Source organism: Pyxicephalus adspersus, chromosome 3 (assembly GCF_032062135.1).
Source record: "Pyxicephalus adspersus chromosome 3, UCB_Pads_2.0, whole genome shotgun sequence".
Lineage (NCBI taxonomy): Eukaryota > Metazoa > Chordata > Amphibia > Anura > Pyxicephalidae > Pyxicephalus > Pyxicephalus adspersus.
This window is the reverse complement of record NC_092860.1, coordinates 63,511,292-63,531,387: the sequence shown is the minus strand read 5'-3', so window position 1 is coordinate 63,531,387 and position 20,096 is coordinate 63,511,292. Positions and strand designations below refer to the sequence as shown.

The following is a 20,096-nucleotide window of genomic DNA, read 5'->3' as shown; positions in this document are numbered from 1 at the left end:
CAGCTGTAGGAGCCTGCATTCTGAATCCCTAAACCAAGGGTTTTTTTATGTATACTCAAGGCAAAAAAACAGTTGGCCAACTAGTGACTAAATTCCACTTGTATACTGTAAATGTGCTCCTTAAGCAGAGTTCCCTCTTGGCTTTGTAAAAAAACCTCTGCACTTTTATAGCAAGCTAAAGACCGCTAAAGCCCATGTCCTAATCTACAGAGTTACCGAATAGAAGTGCCAGGAGTGTAGATATCTCAATAGTCCCTAATGGCGAATTGTGTGTGTGTGTGTGTGTGTGTGTGTGTTGTTTTATTCTCATGTCTAAACAGGAAAAAATTTGTGTTTCAGTGGTATTTTTACCCATGCTGGTAATCTGTTGAGAATAGAGCTGTGGCGGTGGATGGCTAATTTGAGCCTTGTCATTGCTCCATTTTTCTGTCTGTTATTGTCAGGGCTGTGGAGTCGGTAGATAAATCCTTCGACTCAGACTTCTCAGCTTCTGGTACCTCCGACTCTGACTCCTCCGTATTTACAGGGTTTCTCAAGTTTTTCTCAGAAACATTAATAAAAATATATGAAAATAAATCGATTTGTCAATTTGGTATGTTTTTTACTCTATATAATTTTAAATCTAAATGACTTTATTTCAGGGATTTATACTAAGTTTTAAGATAACAATATTATTCATCTTTTTAGCTTTATTTTTAGTATTGCACTTAAGCTTATGGCTAGAAAATTAATTAATGCAGAACGTCAAAGAGTGGTAGACAGTTATCTGAATGGAAGTGATGCCTCCCAGATAGCAATGGTTTTGGGTTGTAATCATACAACCATAACCAAAATATTAAAAACTATGAATCTTCCGGTAGAGTGGAAAAATTACCAAGAGGAGGTCTGAAAAATGTAAAGTTGGATGAAGCCCATAAAGAGGAGTTACGCAAGTTAATGTCCGAAGATTGCGGAATAAGCCCCAGGGAAATTAATAATCAAATATTTGCCAAATTTGTAACTATTGTATCTGTTTCAACAATAGATTGATGCATTGATAAATTCCAATGGTCAATAAAATAACTTCTTTAATTCCTTCAAGGTGCAATGATTACCACTTCAAGAAAGGCATAGCTATGCTAACAAAATCCTTGATCTCATTGCTAAAGAAGATGGAAAAAACATCTACTTTCTTGATGAAGTAGGTTTTAACATCTCATTGAGAACCAAAAGGGGAAGATCTCCTATTGGGCAAAGGGCTGTGCATGTTGTGGCTGGAGTGCATTCCAGAAATTATTCAATTTGTTGTGTGATGGGAAAAAATGGAACTGCCCACTTTAAGTCACAAACACAAGCATTTATTCAAGAAGCATTCCTCAATTTTATTGATGAGGTTTTGAATGTTTTTAGTGAAAATAGTGTTCATCATGCCATCCTAATTATAAATAATGTACCCTTTCCTAAAACTAGCCAGGTAAAAAGCTTGGTTGAAAGTAAGGGACACCAACTCCTATTTTTATCACCATACTCTCCATTTCTTAAACCCGTTGAGAACATGTCCTCTGAATGGAAAGAAGTAGTAAGAAGAAATAGGCTAATAAATTTGGGTGCTTTATTTGAAAGCATCAATAGTGTATTTTTAACAATAAGCAGGCAGGATTGCTCAAATTATACAAAAATGTTTAGCTTTTTGCCTGAATACCTAATGAAGAGGACAAAAGATTAAAGAATATTTATTATTACATATTTTATTTAATTTTTCTTGAGAAAAACGTATAGTAAAAATATTGTTTTATATTTAATTTTATAATACATTTGTTGATTTGTGAATAATTAGGGGGTCTACATTTTTGTGTGAAGTTTGAATGCAAAAAAATTTTTGACAAGAGTGAAATTTTTTTTTTGTCAAGTTTGAATGCCAAAATGTGAAGATAAAATGAGAGACCCTCTAATATGCTAAGGTATTTTCCACGTTGATTGAAGGAAGGCAACATACACGCCATTTAACCACAACACTGCTGGCAAGGAAGCTGACACTCTACTGTATTGGCCAGTTTAAACAAAAGACAAAAAAATGAAAAGTTTTATTTATTGTTTTTATCAAGTGGCTATAAAGTAGTAGCATAGCATGCATAAAAAACAGGAACTTTACCAGTTTAAAAATATGAACCACATTCTTTGGTAGTTTTAAAACAAAAACAAAGTTTAACTAGATGAACAAAAACAAAAGCTGGAAAACCTAAAAAAGTTTATATATTCAACTTGGAATATAGTGGTGTAGAGTAGAATAGCTGTTAATTGCAACCCAAAACTAACTCAATGTAGTGTTGTTCTAAGAAACAGAATTGCTTCTGCCAGATCCTCTTTCATAGAAGCTCTTTAATCTGACTTGATTGTTTTTAGAGCTGAAAGTAGTCTTTCAGCACTGACTTGGGTGGGTGGCATTGCTGTTACGGTTCTATCCACATCACTAATAATCTCGGGATAAACAAGGATGACTTTTTCTACTGTCGGTTTCGGTGAGCGATCATACTTTTCTACTTCTTTTAATTCTTTAAAAAACTCCTGCTGGAATCTCTTTATGTGGACATTTTCTGGTCCTTTATCTTTCACGCATATGCAACGTCGCTTTACTGTTGGATTTTGTCAAAGTAGGAATCTAAGTCTAATTCTTCATTTGAAGAGGATTATCATAAGTTACCAGTGCTTATAGCTTCATCCAGTGGTGGTGTTTCAGGTAGTAATCCCTTCATGTGAACTGCTACATCATAGAGGGCCTTTTTTGCATCATTGGTCTGGACATCGCTCAACAAAATTTGGCTCATTGTAATAACATAAATAACAGCTAGATTTGATTTTGATTATCCAGTAAGAGAATTCTTCTCTTTTCTTCATTGAAGATACAATGCCATCAGCTATTAACCCTCCACTTTTTTTCAGGCAGTATATCAAGCTCTTCCATCTTCAAGAAGAATTTACCAGATGTTAAATCTTCAGATTGCAAACTCTTGGTGACAGTAAAGGGGTTAGAAAGTAGATTTTCCAGTGCTTTTTCCTGTGTCCACTGGCTTTTAGTTAATAAAACATTTTCATTGTCCAGTTCTTCAAGAAAGTTTTTTTGCAACAGTTACTTGCCTCAATTAGAGTAGCTGCGTGACGATCTTTCAATCCAACTCTTTTTGCAAATTGCAGAGTATGAACAGCACAGCGCATATGTTGTATTCTAGGCTTGCTTCTTCAACAATGTTATCCAAAATGTCACTATTCCCTTCACTTTTACTTTCTCCAATACTTGCAGAACTGTCTTCCTTTAATATCTGTCTGTCACTGTCTTCATCTACTTTTTTAATTTTCCCAATTTCGCTTAACATATTAGAAGCATTATCTGTCACAGTACATAGAATCTGTTCCTTTTTATTTCAAAATCTTCTAGAACATCCTCCACTAACTTCTGAAGATAGTCACTGGTGTTAAGTGCCTGGGTGTCCTTTATTCCCAAGGTTTGCGTTATTGTTTTATTATTTTCATCAACAAATCTAACATTATTAGCAAAATAATTGACTCTGACGTGTTCATGCGTCCATTTTTATGAAGACAAAATATCCCTTCAGACCTTTTCATAGTTCTTCCTTTTTACATTTAGCCTCGTCAATTAAGTTTCCTTATACTTTCTCTTTCCAAAAACAAAAAGTGTTTCAGCCATTTCTCCTTCTAGGCCTAAAAAGGCTGGCTATGAAAAGGGTAGTGGTACCATATTCTTTACTACCATTTCAATAATGTGATTTTTGAATTTTATTGGTGTCACTGTTATGGTAGCTTTGTCAGATATAAAGAATCTTCTTAGTTGTGTTGGGTCTCCAGTAGATTTCTAAACATTTTTTTATCCCAGAAATAGATGGAATATTTTCATTGATATCTTTCTCATTCACAACTTCTAACACTTTAGAATGATAATGCTGCAAGTGTCCTTTCAAATTTGATGCTCTTGTAGGTGCATTTTTGTTAGATCCACTGAAACTGCAAATTTTTGCATCACATTGTTTTTCACGATCATCTTCAAGAATACATTGGCACACGTTATGTTTCCCATCACTTGATAATGTAAAGTGCTCATAAACAGCAGAGTTTATCATGTTTGTTGACAGACATTTGCCATTGTGAATGGGGTCCCGCTTTCACTAAAATGTCTTATTAACTTATCATGTTCTTTGATTTAAATACAAACATACACATAGTCCTGCACTATTGCAAACATACATACAACACGGCAGTATACACACAAACATTCAGAAATTCCTGCACCATACACACACATACACATAGCTATGCAGTTTTATTCAGAAACATGCACACAGCCTTTCATCATAGTACACACAAGCAGCCATGCAGTTTTAAAATAAACATGAACACTTACAGTTGAATCCAAAAAGCTGTTCCTCCAAACGGTGCTGTATGTACAGCACCGTTCATGCATCGAGCACTCCCTTGTCGTTGGAAAGGATCGTGAAAGATCCTTTCCAACGACAAAAATTGCAAGTGTGTACGCAGCTTAAGTCTACACAATCAGGTTTTTTAACACTTATTAATGCTCTCACTATTCAAATGCATTTATGGGAGTTTATACACAGTGTTCTCCACTTACAGCTTTTTAAGCTTGATGGTAAGTAGCTGTAGACTGGTGGCAGCTCCTAATTGTGACCCAACTTTTCAGTAACCATTAAAAATCAGCCAGGTGGTTACCTAAAAGTGGGTATAAAATTCCCAAGAGGCAATTTAAAGAAAGACAAAAAATCCTTGGTAATACTTTTATGAGCCTTTGTAAGTGATTCTAGGTGTTTAAAGCAGGAACTATACTCCAAAACTTTCAATTAATATTATATTTTTACTTGCATTAAAATGTCAGTCTTCCCTGGTGGCACTGACTGGGTCTGCTTGTAACCATGCAATATATGATTTCTGAAGTGTTTAGAAGTGGCCAGTTTGTGACTGGCAAGTTTTTCTCCTTCTCCTTACCTTCTTCTCCACCCCCCCCCCTTTTTTTCTGCATGGAGATCTCACAAGCTCAGCTGCTGCAGACAAAGCAGTTGCACAGTGACAAAAATAATCTGCATAATTAGGGCAGTGGGAGTGGATTAGAAACACTCCTACCAAGGATGGCATTTTCTAGATTGTAGTTCACGGCCTAGGCGATGGAAAGACCTGGGGGTGTGGCCAGAACTCATTTTTAATGTTTAAAGGTAACGGCAAGCTGAAAAAAAAAGCTATTCAGATGATTATAACGGGCTTATGTTATCCACAAACCCAGCCCACAAACTCCCTGTACTAGTCTATTGAAATGCATGGGAGTTTGTTCATTTGGGCGCTGTGGAAAAAAATCTGTGTAGGCACCTCTAACAATTTTTAAAAAGAAAAACTGGAAGTTCCTTGTTTTTGTTTTTAATAATTTAAACCTATTTTCTTTAAAGGCTGTCGAGGAGGAAGGTGGAAATCCTGATGAGATAGAAATATGCTCAGAAACTCCAAGCAAAAAGACCACAAAAAGAAGTGGACGAGGTGAATGTAAAACTTTGAATAATTTCTATCCTATCTTACCATTTTTCATTCTGTAAGATGCCTTTGCCTCAGCTTGCCTGGGTAGTGTTTGGGTCCTCTGCCTTTAACCCCCCTAGCGGTAATTCTGAGTGTGTCTAGTAAAAATCGGGGTGGATTTTACTAGCAAAAAGTCACTCGGTATAACTTTAGAAGCCCCCCTTATCTTTGCCCCGCTGTGATGCCGGGGCACCGGTCTGGGGGCGTGGCCGGGCAGGAAATTTAAAAGCCGAGTAATCTGCTTTTAAATACTACCCGGTTCCCTGCCACGCCGCTGCTCACATCAGCAGTGAGATGCAAAGCACAATGCAGGACTTCTGCTTTGCATCTCCCTGCAGCAGTGTCGGGGTGAAGCGGGCGGGACATCCCCACTCGCATCACCTGGGAGGATGTGACATCTTCCGGGTGATGCGAGTGTTGATGTATTGGGGGGTATGGCCGGGCGGGAAATTTAAAAGCAGATTATAATGTAATCTGCTTTTAAATGGGTTTTAAGGTAAAAAAAAACACTATACAACATACAATAAAAATAAAAGTACATTTTTAATTTTAGATTTTTTTTTTAATTACATTGTTGTTTTCTATTATTTCATTATTTTTAATATTATTTATAAAGTATTATATTATAATTTATGATAATTACATTTATTTAATATATTATAATCATACCTGGGAGTTAATCCTAAGAATTACAGGCCCACAATATAAACAAAAATTTCTATGCAAAAAAATTAAAAGTGGGCAGGACAAGACACTGCAACTTTTTATTTTGTTTTGTATTATGTCCAAACTGTTCAGTGCTGTGTATTTTGATTCAGCTTCCCAGTGTTCCGTATATTAAGAGTGTAATCCTTGTAGTAGTGTAATGTATGATGTGGTTTAGTTCAGGTTAACAGTACTGCGCATGCATGAGTTTTTTTTTTTTTACATTATATGTAGGCCCATGATGATAATTTCCCGATGTTGGGCATGCTCCTTAAGCATTACCACATTTTAATGTTATATAAAGAGGTGTGTGTGTGTGTGTCTTGCCATGTATTTCAGCCTAACAACTCCCTGTGTTCAATCGATCAGATCTTGGAAGGACTTGAAATTTTCAGGTTACACAGGGATACCAAAACCAAAGAATCTTAAGATATGTGAAAATTAAACATTTGTGTTGCTGTTGCATAAAAAATTAAAAATGCAAAATTAAAGATCCTTAGAGCCACTCGCATAGCAAGGAAAATTGGGGTGAGGCCCCTAAATTTATACCTACTATTCAAAAAACTATAATTGTAATACTTTATTACCCTTTCTGCTTTTGTTCTTTGAACCCAAATATATCTGGAATTGGGAAGTGCAGGAAACTGCAAATGTGGGGGACACGTATTACCCCCCCCTAAAATTTCACTAGCATGGCATCATTAGAACTTAAAAAACTTTTTATTTTGCACCTACATTTTTGGTTTTGTATGCCGCACCTTTCTAGGGAAACTGGGGTTCAAAGAAGCGAAGCAGAAAAAGTAACATAGTAAGATAGTTATAGAGTGGCCCCAGGGGTCTCAAATTTGAATTTTCAATAAAGACTCCTAGGCGCACTTGCTTTTGCAACAGCAACACTAAGTTTTTATGATTCTGATCCCCATATCTTTAAATTCTTAAATTTTGGGGGGCTGAAATTGTGATTACTATTAGCTAAGAGAGACCTCTGCAGCTTCAACTTTTTTTTTTTTTTTTTTTTTTTTTAATGGAAGATACAGCACGAGATAGGCTGTCCCTCCCCTATTCTCTGTCGATATCTCATTCCAGCTGTGCTGGGGAAAACTATGAGGTATATGTCGCCTTTTCCAGGTGAATTTTTCCATCTACAATAATATGCTCTATTGATAAAAGTTTAAATTGAGATATATATATATATATATATTTCTTAATTTTCTGGCTATTTAAGGCTTTTCTGGTATTTAAGGCTGGATGTTCCATAGTAGAAATAACTAATTGCTATAGCTTTTTTGCACATGATAAAATGCGCATTTTTAGGCCTAAAGTTTATTTTATACTCCAAAACACATTTTTTAAAAGCGGATAACCTGTAAAAAAAAAATGGTGGTACTTGCAATTTTTTTTTTTTTTTTTTTTTATGCACACATATACTTGTTGCATATGACATGTTCACAAGACCAGTAGCGCTTCACTCTTTTAAGCTGGCTAAGTACAAACTGTTAGTCAGTTTCTACCCTGGACACAGTTTGAAAGCTCTGAATCCAGAAGTGCTTATATCTAAGTGCTTGTGGGTTCTGTCTCCACAGTGGAGATCAGCCTAAATCCCACCCACTTTCCATCCCGACACCCACCGTGGATGTCCTGAAAATCTTTGAGGGACAGGAAACGCCACATATTGCTGTGTTTGGGTTTCAAAGTGACACCTTCCTGAGCCCATACATGCAATCAAGTGGCATTATAGGCTCTCGAATCGAATCATCCTGGCAGTCCACAATACAAAAGTTAATCTGTCTATGCTGGCTATAGCGTCCAGTAGTATTTGGTAAAAGGTTTAAAGGTAAAACCTTCCGGCGTTATCTCTTGCCTCATTACATTGTGAGTTACTGACCTAAAATCTTCAGTAGCATACACTGCACAACAATGATTTTGCTACTGGGAATAACACGTGATTTACATGATATTGAGTGCTGATTCCAAATATGAACTCAAAATTTGCCTATCACGTACAGATTTTAAGTTATAGACGTGCTATACCTGTTCAAAGGGTCGGTAATTGGTATTTTTACATGGGAGCAATATAACTGTTGCAGCTACCACTATGCCTGCTGCTACCTCAGCTAAATCATGTTCCCTGGTGGCATGCACGTTCCACCAGCTGCTGGTCATGTCTGAGCAAATCAGTGAGCTGACGTCAGAAATAGGTATATAAAGCGAGATGGACCAAGGGCTTGTCTCTAGTGTGAAACCATCCTATTGGATAGTACAGATAGGCCATAGATAGTCTGTTTCAAACTAAAGATGAGTAGGTGCAGCTGTGTTAATAAACCGATACAATTTTAGATATGTTTGTGGCAATAATACCCCATGTGATCAATGCATGAACCTAACCAAGAGGGTGAGATTTGCTTACAATTATTACTTTAGAAGTGAAATTGGTGATCAGGATAAAAGCTGGGCAACTCATATCTGCTGTCAGGTGTGTTACATTGGCCTAACACAATAGTTGAATGGGAAAAGGAATAAATGCCTTTTTGCTGTGCCTACGGTTTGGTGTGAGTCGAAAGACCATCATCTATCCTGATTGTGAATCTGCTCTGAAGCCAGTGCCACGTGATGCAGAGAAAGCAGTGCCAATCCCTCCTACATCTGTTGTTGTAGGAGGGATGTGAGGAACAGGAGGATGATGTGAATGTTATGAACCCCAATTTGAAGAAGGTAAGCCACATTTTATAAGCCAGTCCGATTTAGATGATCTAGTAAGGGACCTGTCTTTGTCAAGAGAATTCTGAACTGTTATCCTCCAAATTAAAGGAATGGAATTTGCTACAAAAAGGAACAACAACTTCACTTTTTCGTGATGCACTTTTTCGTGAACTTTGCAGGTTATTACAAGCTGGAAAACGACATTTGCTACTGTACCGACGTGTGTGGTCTGCTGATGGAATTAGGTTGCGAATTCATACCAGATCAGTAGAGATTTTTCATAGACTTGAGCAAAGCAAGTTTGAAAGCTGTATTGCTGCATAAAGGAAATGAAAAACCTTCTGTTCTTCATGCTCATGCCGAGGGAATGAAAGAGGCATACGAATCCATGGAGGTAATTTAGAAATTGATTGACTATTCAGAACACAAGTGGAACGTTTGTGGTGACCTGAAGGTGGTGGCACTCCTTCATGGCCTGCAATTGGGATATACAAAATATATGTGCTTTCTTTGCCAGTGAAACAGTTGCAGGGTTCTCCCCAGGCACTTTTAGCTGGGCGCACCACCCGGCACTTTTCAGCACCCACCCGGCTGTTTTTGGGTGGTTACCAAAGAGTTTGTTCACAATACAGGGGCTGCCACCCACCTAAAGTTTCTTCCCACCCGGCTTAAATAAATTTGTTTATTTGTAATTTGTAAATTTGAGTTGTGATGACAGCAACCATTTTAAAGTGAAAGAATGGCCACCCGGACCTAAACATACTGTTGGCCAGTACAACGTGAAACATAAATCACTCATTGATCCACAGAAAGCTTATTTTCCGCCACTTCATATTAAACTTGGATTAATGAAAAACTTTGTTGTTGCAATGGATTGTGATGGTATGAGTTTTTAGTATCTGATGGACAAGTTTGGAAAAGTTATACCAGATGCCATTGGTCCCTAAATCCGCAATTTGATGCACGATGCCACATATAGAGACAAACTCAACCCACTTGAACTTGCTGCTTGGGATTCTTTTGTGCTAGTTGCACAAAACATTCTGGGCAACCAGCGAGCTGAAAACCATGCTGAACTCGTGAACAACATGCTAACCGCATACCATCAACTTGGCTGCCGAAATTCATTTCTTACATTCCCATCTGGACTTCTTCCCACAAAGTTTGGGTGATGTGATGATGAACAAGGGGAAAGGTTCCACCAGGACATCTCCGTTATGGAAACAAGATATCAAGACCAGTGCAACCCCAACATGATAGTCGACTACTGCTGGTTTGTGCTACGGGGGACAGCGGAGAGCCACAAGGGCAAAAACAAGTGCGTGAGACACTTCTGAAGTGTACAGGTGTGTTGAACAAGGACTCATGTGAATTATGTGTAATCATATATGTTGCTGCAACTTAAAACTACGTATTTGTAATCTCATGGAACTATGAGGCAAGAGTTAGTTATGAGATTACATGGTAACTGCGGAATGAGAGAATGTAGCTAATCGCGTCTATATGCGTAATTACCTTAGGATCATGACGTCCTAGGCAGAATTGGACTTCAGATTTGGATTCAGCGCACTTGATTTAGTGTAGGACACATGGATTAGACCAAGTAGCAGAACAAACAGAATGTTTACAAGTGCAGCACCGCACACTTAATTCTTGATTACCTAGACGTGTGAGAATGAATTTAACCGCAAAGCCTCTCAGGATACCCATGTCATGCATCTCGGGAGGCTCTTGGGTGCTCCTTCAGCCTATGCCTGAGCATCTCGGGCTTGCGCAGATGGAGCCCTTTTGTCAAAAGGGGAAAAAATTGCTGATCTCACGCATGCGCAGTGAGATCGGCAAGTTTTTTCCTAAACTGCATCACCCAATCTAGCACCTGCATCGGGTGACGTAGGAAGAACAGAGGGAAGATGGCAGCTCCTGGTGCGCCGATCCGAAGATGGATACTGGGACGATGTGGGGCCCGATGGAAGACACCTCCAGACGGATGAACTGCTCTGCAGGATGAAAGGAAAGTATTTTTTTGGGAAGTTTTGACTTTACTTTCTCTTTAAAACTAATTTGATTTTCTTTTAGTGGTTGGCCTTCTCTGCCTTATCGTCTGTTATGCAATCTCTGCCTTACATTCTAAAAAAAAGTTTTAAATCTAGGAGCCGATTTGTTTTCCCATCTTTAGTGCTGGCAATCGGATTTTTATTGATAGTACTTATAGTTTTAGTGCATTTGTCATATTTATTTTATTTTATTTTATTTTTTTTGAGTAGTTCGAAAACAGGAAGAAGAGGCTGAAGATAATGGCTTAGAAGAAGATTCCGGTGATAGCCAGGTAATGTATCTTGAATATGGATAGTTTAGATGTGTTGCAGGCAGTTTGACTTGCTTGTATTTTTTTTAAAGCTTCATTAAGTTAAACATTCATAACTTACCACATGCATATTATTTAAAAAATTGTATGATTTTGAAGTTGAAATTCTTTGTAAGAAAAAAAAAATGCTGATTTGGTGTTTACATCATGACTAAAAGCCTAAACAGTTAACCATATTGTCTTTGAAGAGTCAGAGTTCTACATTAGTTGGTCCTCTACACCAGGGGTTTACATAGCTAATATGGTGAAGCTGGGAGCTCTTTAGGCAAGTTAAATACATATTTTCTGGTGTAACTGCACACACGTGCATATGCTGTATATAATAAAACCGATGACTGATTCAAGTGAATAGCTGCATGTGTGCTTTATAAACATCTCCCTCAGGTCTGTTCCATTTTGTCTTATAATGTTTTTTTTTTTTTATATGCAGGAAAATGATGAAACGAGTTTGGAGCAAGGTACGGTCTTGTATGGCTTTCACGGTCTACAGTTATGGTGTTTGTTTCCCCTTCTAAATCTCTAAATGGACCTGTGCTCAAGCATTAACGTTTGAGCAGTCTTCCTGACATGAATAAAGAGTCTGTTAAAATAGGTTTTCTAAAAAAAAATAGGAGTTCACAATACCAAAAGTCTGTGTATTTGGCAATGTGATCTCTATTGAAGCAAAAATCTTCTTTATTGACGTTCAAATAGATGATTTTTTTGCTATCAAATCATATGACTGTATACATGGGGTTTGAATTATGTGTTAAACACTGGAGAGAACAGCTTTTTCTCCTAGAAAGATTTTCATTTCTATTTATTAATTTCAGAAAATCTGTTTACACTTTGGAGCAAATCTTCTTAAATTTTCACTTCGTTCAGATGAGGCATGGGACACAGAGATTGGAAATGTAAATTGCCACATCTAGAAATTCATCCCAAGCATTATGGTTGATATAACCTTTTGGACGTCATAGATCTAGAAATTAAAAAACACTAAGTTTTTAGTTAACCACCCTGCGTCACAGTTGCAATAACCGTGAAATCAACGGATACGAGAAGATGAAGGTAAATGACGAACAAGCATCTATCTGTTCACTTGGAATTAGGCTTTTATTTGCTCATTCCTTGCATTCCGTTTCTCTGGAAGATTGATAAATGCTTAAAATGGATTTTGCAAACCAAAATGGATTTTCTCTGAAATTGGAACAACGTTTTATCAATAAAATCTACAAACAGAATAATGGAAAATTTCAAAGGTCTAGAAGAACTAGGAGAACATGTCAAGCGGGACTGAGTTGAAGATGATCAGAAGCATATTTCGTGTTTCTTTGCAGCTTTAGGTTAAGTTTTAGCTGCGTTCGGTGTTTAGATTTAAGCTTAGTATGTAAATATATGTAAAGAAATTATGTATGTAGACGTGTAGTGTGCGTGTTTTACATAGCAGAATTTTCCAATCTCTGTGCCTAGTTTTCTAATTCGGCAGTCATACCAGTTCCACAGTTGTAATTTGTTTTTACCCTGGTCATTAAATTGTGCCGTTCTATTCCTATTAAATCTATAGAAAATGAGAAAGTGCTCGAGATATTGGGGGAAAGTGATATATCTGAACAGCTTAAAGAAGAGGCTCCAGAAGTGGAGGAGTCAGTTGATGAAAATGACGGTTGTGCTGAGTCCCAGAAGACCAAAGAAGAGGATGTTTTTGTCACCATTGAATCTGCTGATAACACGTTAGATTTAGATGGCGACACAAATAAAGAGTGTGAAGCGGAAGAAACAAATCCTTTAGACCTAGATAGGGAGTTTTTAAAACAGAATACAAGAAAGGACACGGACTTTGAAATGGTAGCCATGGATAGCACAGGTGGTCAGAGTAGTCATATGCAACCAGATTTTGATAAGAACTTGGGAAATGAAATGAAGACGCAACCAGAGAAGGAAGTTGAAGATGATGAAAACACAGAAACAGAATCTACTAAAGTATCCTCTGCAAAAGAGGATGATCAGAGAATGAGGTTTGTTTTTTTTTTCTCAGTATTAGACCAGATTTGTTTTTCTTTGAAATTTTCTTAGAAAGGTACTTTGAAATATGGTTTTCTTTGGCACATTTGTGTAATGCCAAGTAGACTTTTCAGATTTTCCTTTCTTGCCCATTATACTTTTTACTTCAAACAAAATCTACTTTACATAATTTTAATGTTTTGCATGTCCTGTTTAAACAATTGTGCCCAGCCGCATGCTAGCTGTTGAAATCCTTTAATTGTTGACTGGTATTCTCTCTCTCTAGTTTGACTGAAGAAGATGCTGACCGAAACAATAAAACCGATGAAAAGGGTATGTGTAATGTACATTGTTCTTGACACTAAAGTAATTTAAAAGATAAAGCGTTCTTTGCCTTTGAACATTTTTGCCAAATTCATGTTTTGTAAGAAAAAAATAGTAAACTAGTTCGTAAAATTGTACTTACATAAGTTAAAGCTGAATTCCAGGAAGATAAAAAAGGACATTTTACTTTATTGGAAATGTTACAAAAAGTAACATATGTCAACATAAGACAGGCAGCTAAATGCTTCTGGAAGAAATGGTTGCCCCTGTCTCATTATGGCTTAGGTGTTAAAATACAAGGGTTGTGGTAGGACTTTCCAGCATGGTACTCTGTGCATATATACAGATCTGGAAAAAAAAAAGTCACTGCAATTTATTTTAAATCAGCATCTCTAGGTAAACACCTGAATCTATTCTTAAAATTTTAAAGACAACAGTACACCAGAACAAACAGATATATGGAGAAGCCTACAACCCACAGTGTGCACCAACTGTAAAATTTGCAGGTGGGTCAGTGATATTCTGGGGATGCTTCAGCAAAGCTGCAATCGCACAGATGTTTTCTTGTGAAGGACGCAAGAATCAAACCACTTGCAAGGTTCCTTGAAAACATTTGCTTCCTTCTGCAAAGACTGTTCCCCAAGTATTTCCATCCGGACAGTGCTGCATGCCACACAGCCCAGGTAATCAAGGACTGGATGGAGAATCGCCAAATTTTTGCAGAAAGCGTGTTATGAAGTTTCCAACAGCAATGCTGGTGGAGAGCATGGCAAAACGCACGAAAGCTGAGATCGCCAATCGGGTTATTCCACCAAATAATGATTTCTGAACATTCTTTAGTCAAAACATTGTTGCCATTTTGTTTGGGTGAACAGAGGATTTGTTTTCTTTGAATTATTCAAGTTCTGAAAACACTGCATCATTTCTCTTATTTTGATGTAATGTTACTTTATTTCATTGTCGTTTTTCATTTCTTTGTTATAAAGAACAATATTTTTTAATATAATTAAAAATTTTGAAATAAGCAGAAATTGTCAGCAGTTCTTAAAAACGCAAAGGCAAAGCTGTTTAATACTTGCACCTATAAAACCTTAAAAGATAAAACTGATTTGTTTTTGTAATGATCTTTTATTGAAATATAGTTGTTTTTTTGTTTTTTTTGTACGAACCTGTAAGTATTTATAAATGAAATTTTTTTCCTTGTAGGCCAGAGTGGTAACAATTCTGGCAGGAATCTATGGGTCAGTGGCCTTTCGTCTACCACAAGAGCAACAGACCTAAAGAATCTCTTCAGCAAGTATGGCAAGGTATTTTTTAGATTATTTTGTATCCTAAACTTTAAATGTTGTATTACTAGATTTATGTACCTAAATCCAGGCTCTATAACATTCCATTGCTGCTTGTAGCTGTAAACTTGTGAATTGGAGCCTTGTAGGGCTTGACAACATACATGCACCCAGTGTCGCATAGTTTGGTTCTAAACAAATATGTGGAGACTAAGAGTTCTTTTTGTACTATTTAAGGTTGTTGGTGCCAAGGTGGTTACCAATGCTCGTAGTCCTGGAGCTCGCTGCTATGGATTTGTCACCATGTCCTCTTCAGAGGATGCCACAAAATGTATCGATCATCTGCACAGAACAGAGCTTCATGGAAGGATGATTTCAGTGGAAAAAGCAAGTATTAATTTTTTATATTTTTCCTTGATTTTTTTTTTTATTCTCTACTAATTTTGTAAACTCACAGCATTTGATTAGAATAAACATTGTCCTTTAAATATTTTCCGCAAAAATATATATATATATACTGTCCTCGCTAACCCACCCTACAAATGCTGTTAGGCTGTAATAATGATTTTGTGATGAAACAAAAGGAGCACTCTAGTGTAAGGATTGGTATCTATAGGCATTTTTCTGCTTTGAGGCACCCCAAATACAGGCTACTTCGACCCTTTGTGTTGCATGGTTTCATGCTAAAAGTTTGCTATTCAAACGTGCATTTCTGTTTTAATAGGTATTTAAACACAGGCATGTTTGTTATTTTAAATACACATGGGTTTTCTATTAAAAGCAAATTTGTTTGAATAGCAAATGTGACTTATAAAAGGGACACCTGTAAGATCTTTACTTGAACGGGGAGCTGCAGTTGAATTTTTTATTTATAAACAGTATTTTTATAGTGCCAACATATAATGCAGTGCTGTACATTACATCTTTTGTGTTGCAAAAGACACACAGATACAGAAAGTGACACAGAAGGAGAGGACCCTGCCCAGATGTGCTTAAAATCCAAGAGGTGGGGGAAGTAGCACACAATAAATAGGAGGTGGGATATGGAATAGTGGTTAAGTAGTGAGGGTTTTAAGAGACAAAAGATGGATTGGCAAGTTTGAAAGGATAGGGTTTGTGGTTTTTTTTTGTTTTGTTTTTATGAGCAGAAAGTGGGAGGAACCTTAATAGGACATGGAAGACCGTTCCAGAGAGTCGGGGCAGCTCTAGAAAAGTCTTGGAGCTATGTGTGTGATGAGGTTATGAGTGAGGTAGTCGTTAGTAGGTCATTGCAGGAGCAAAGAGAACGGCTAGGGGTGTATTTTTCTATCAGGTTAGAAAAGTAAGTAGAACAAGAACTGTGAAAGGATTTCAAAGCAAAGCACAGGAGCTTAAAATGGAAGCCAATGAAGAAAACTACAAATAGGCGGCAGAAGTAGTGGGAACGATGGATAAATCTGGCTGCAGCATTCGCAATAAACTGTAAAGGGGAGAGTTGGGTTAGTGGAATACCCAGGAGGTTGATGTTGGTAGTCCAGACGAGAGATAAGTGCATATACAAAGGAGTTTGGTAGTCTCTGGGGACAGGTAGGGACGGATTTTGGAATTATTGCACTGCTGAAAGTGACAGAACCTGGAAATGTTCTGAAAATGGGGGGGGTGTAAGGGAGAGGGCAGAATCGAAGAGGACATTAAGACAAACCATGCCTGAGGGGAGGGATAAACAGTGTTAAAAACGGTTAGAAATACCTACCACCCCTTACATTCCAAATGTCCCTGTGACATAAGTTCTGTTTTATCCAGGGTTTCCGAAACCTGTCCGCCATCCATGACAAGATGGCTGACAGGCAACATGAAATCTTGTCAAGGACTCGGGGAGAAAAGTCAAGAGTGGACAGATAGATTTGGATGTCATCAGCATCCAGATGATACTGTAAACCCAAAGAGGATATGCGACTTATGATATGAGGATATGCGAGTTACCATTGAAGAAACATAAAAGGAGTCGTCAGACAGGTAGTTCACGGTTGGGATTAGAAGGTGACGATCAACAGTGTCAAAGCAGTGGAAAGATCTAAAAGAAGGAGGAGGGAAAAGTTGCATTGGGACTTGGCTCTTATAAGGTCATTGGACACTTTAAGTGCTGTTTTGGTGGAATGGGTCGAAAGCCAGATTAGAGTGGGTCGTGGAGAGAGTTGGTGTTCAGGTAGTTGGTGAGTCTTTTATGGAAAAGGCACTCAAGAAGTTTGGAAACCTATAGGAGAAGGGAGATAGGACATCAGCTAGAAAGTAGGGAGGGGTCTAGTGAAGGGGTTTTTCAGGATGGGGAGAATATGTTTGAAAGCCAAGATATCAGTAGAAAGAGAGAGGTTGAATAGTTCAGTGCAGGGACTGATGAGGATGATGAGAGAGGAGACTTCATCCAGAGTTACAGGGCTGAGGGAGGTTAGTGATGATATACAGACATGTCTAAGTTTGACAATTTTATCTCTAAAGTAGGTGGCTGTATCTTTTGCAGGGAAGGCAGTTGTAGGGGGAGCCGGTGTGGGCTTTTAGGAGGGAGTCAATTGTTGAGAAGAGGCTGAGTGGGTTGTAAGCTTGAAAGGATATAACAGCGGCGAAAGCTTGGTGACAGTGAGTTAGGGTGTTGTGGTGCGTGGCTTTTTAGTCCATGAAGTCAGTGTTAGGGCCAGATTTCATACACTTGTGCTCAGCTGCACGAGCAGTCTTTTGTAGGTGTTTGGTGTGCCAAAGAGTGTGGTTGAACTGAGTAGCAGCTTTATCTGGAGATGGTATTTTAAAAAGAGTGGAGGTTAGGGACATAGGGCAGTTTGAGAATAGGTTATTGTAAAGAACTCCCTTTCCTACAGGTGAATTCTTTTTGCAAAGTTTTTCTTTTCTTGTCACTTTAGACAAAAGGCCAGTACCATTTTTTTTTCTTTTTCCCCATATTTTGTGGAGTTTGCAAAAAGCAAAATCATGACTTGTTATAATAGAGGAAATTAGTTTGTGTAAAATCAAGGAATTTAAGTTTTGGATGATTAAAATGAAAACTAATAAATTAAAACAGAAAAATAAAGTTGCAGGAGCATCCACTAATGCATCTTTCAATTAACCTTTTAAACATGAATCGACTGTTCTGATAAAAATTACTTAATAAACAGTCATACTGGCACCCTTTTCCTTTGCGTTGACATCAATGTTTGATCATGTGGATGACATTTGCTTTTACAACACAAGCATTGAATGTTCAAACGAGTCAATCCAATATCATTTAAATTTTTACAAATTTAAACCTTGTGTTAAATTGTGCTCTTGTCAACTTGAATTAATTTTAATCTTTTGCTAACAATTTACACAAAGTGTTTTCATCCTGTGTGCACTGCTATGGACTGAAAGGAGTGGGAGTAAAAATGGTACAGTTTGTGTGGTGTGAAACCTTGATCCCTTGCAAACCTCAAAAGCAGACATTATGGCAGAGAAGGCAGATGGCTGGATCTCAGCTGGCTCTTTAACAACAATGATCCCCTCAGGTGCCTAACGCAAGGCTGTGTTAAGCGACAGGGTAACTATCACAACACGTGTATAAGCAGGATTCTTGCAGAGAGCCAACCAGTGTTCTGTGTTCATGCAAAACAGATCTCCCAAAAGAGACCAAGAAAAATGTTTAATTTCTAACATCACTCCAAGCTGAACACTAAACAGGGCATCTTGACATTGTCTCTCAGGGAGTTTAGGTCAAACTGGGAGGACGCTGGGCCTATTATCTAAAGGAAACTGGTTCACACCCAAAGCTGAGCATCTGGAACATTTAATAGTTGTTAAACATAATGGGTAGTAGAGGCCTTCTAAGGAATAAGTTGAAGGGCAATCTGTACCTGGCTCCACCCTGACAGATGCGGACAAATAATTCATGCAAAGTGTTCCTTGAGACGTCAAGAACGATGTGCAGAGACATTGGAAATAAAGTGTACGTTCTTATTCTCATGACAAAAATATGCATATATATGTCTATATACACACACATTGGAGCCTTACCTGTAAGGTACAAATGCTGAAAGCTGTGTTGAAATGAGACATTTCCAACACCAAAGAAACTTCATCATCCAGTCCCTCCTATTTAAAAGAATATTATGTGAACCATAAACGTGCCTCAAGATGTGCTGTGTATGTATTGACTATTGTGTTTGTGGTATCAGGGCTAAATAACTGGATGTTAATTCTTGCTTTTTACGTATTGCTCAACCTTGTAGGCAAAAAATGAGCCTGCTGGTAAGAAACCCTTAGAGAAGAAAGACAGTGAGCCAAGAAAAGAGAAGTCCTTAAGCAGTGACCAACGGCAAGCAGCGGACAAGCATGACAAGTAAGGATGGGTTTTTTTTTTCTTTTTGCTCCTACAGTTAGTGAACATAGTTTGGTGTCTAAAGTTTGTTCTATTTCAAGTAGGTTGGATTATGTAATGTGTTGTGTCACTACATGACTACCAGGAGATAGCACCAGCACCCTATCCTAAACCATAGATATTCCTAGGAAACGTCAAGCTAGCTGATTAACCTTTTTGGTTATGTTTTTTTCTTAAAGCTGTTTGTAGGCATTGTACTTTTACAGCTCTCCTGAATTCGTCTGACATTTAAATGATAGAAACTGTTCTGTACACACATTACATAGTTACAAAGTGGGTCAGGTTGAAAAAAGACATAAATCCATCAAGTTTAAACACTAGGGAAATAAACATATCGCAGGTAAAAAACTCTATAAACAGTTGGTCCAGAGGAAGGCAAAAAAAAAACCCTGGTACAATTTTCACTTACCGTTAAGAATCCCTTCCTTATCTGGAGCTTAAACTTCTTTTCCTCCAGACGCAAAGAGTGCCCTCTTGTTCTTTGTATCCATCTCAAAGTGAATAATTGGGAAGAGAGTTCTCTATATGGACCATTTATATATTTATACAGGGTCATCATATCCCCCTTAAATGTCTCTTCCCAAGGGAGAATAGATTCAGTTCAGCTAAACTCTCCTCATAGCTGAGCACCTCCATTCCATTATTAAATTTAGTTGCCCTTCTCTGCACTCTCTCCAATTCCACAATGTCCTTTTTGTGAACTAGTGCCCAAAACTGGACTGCATATTCCAGATGTGGTCTGACCAATGCTTTGTACAGGGGCAGGATTATGTCTCCATCTCTG

At 37.7% G+C, this 20,096-nt stretch overlaps 1 protein-coding gene across 3 annotated transcripts in view; it reads left to right on the top strand.

The window, feature by feature from the left end:
- LOC140326391 (major facilitator superfamily domain-containing protein 12-like) overlaps positions 1 to 20,096 on the top strand; it is a 209,809-nt gene that overhangs the window by 148,857 nt on the left and 40,856 nt on the right. For 2 of the 3 annotated variants that reach the window (XM_072404938.1, XM_072404937.1), the window contains exons 2-9: positions 5,445 to 5,532; positions 11,238 to 11,299; positions 11,769 to 11,796; positions 12,885 to 13,335; positions 13,608 to 13,654; positions 14,852 to 14,952; positions 15,169 to 15,318; positions 19,164 to 19,273. In XM_072404938.1, the coding sequence (XP_072261039.1) occupies positions 5,445 to 5,532; positions 11,238 to 11,299; positions 11,769 to 11,796; positions 12,885 to 13,335; positions 13,608 to 13,654; positions 14,852 to 14,952; positions 15,169 to 15,318; positions 19,164 to 19,273 (1,037 nt within the window). Of the gene's footprint in view, positions 1 to 5,444; positions 5,533 to 11,237; positions 11,300 to 11,768; positions 11,797 to 12,884; positions 13,336 to 13,607; positions 13,655 to 14,851; positions 14,953 to 15,168; positions 15,319 to 19,163; positions 19,274 to 20,096 lie in introns of those variants that run through there. The other variant, XR_011919859.1, reaches the window with a different exon arrangement.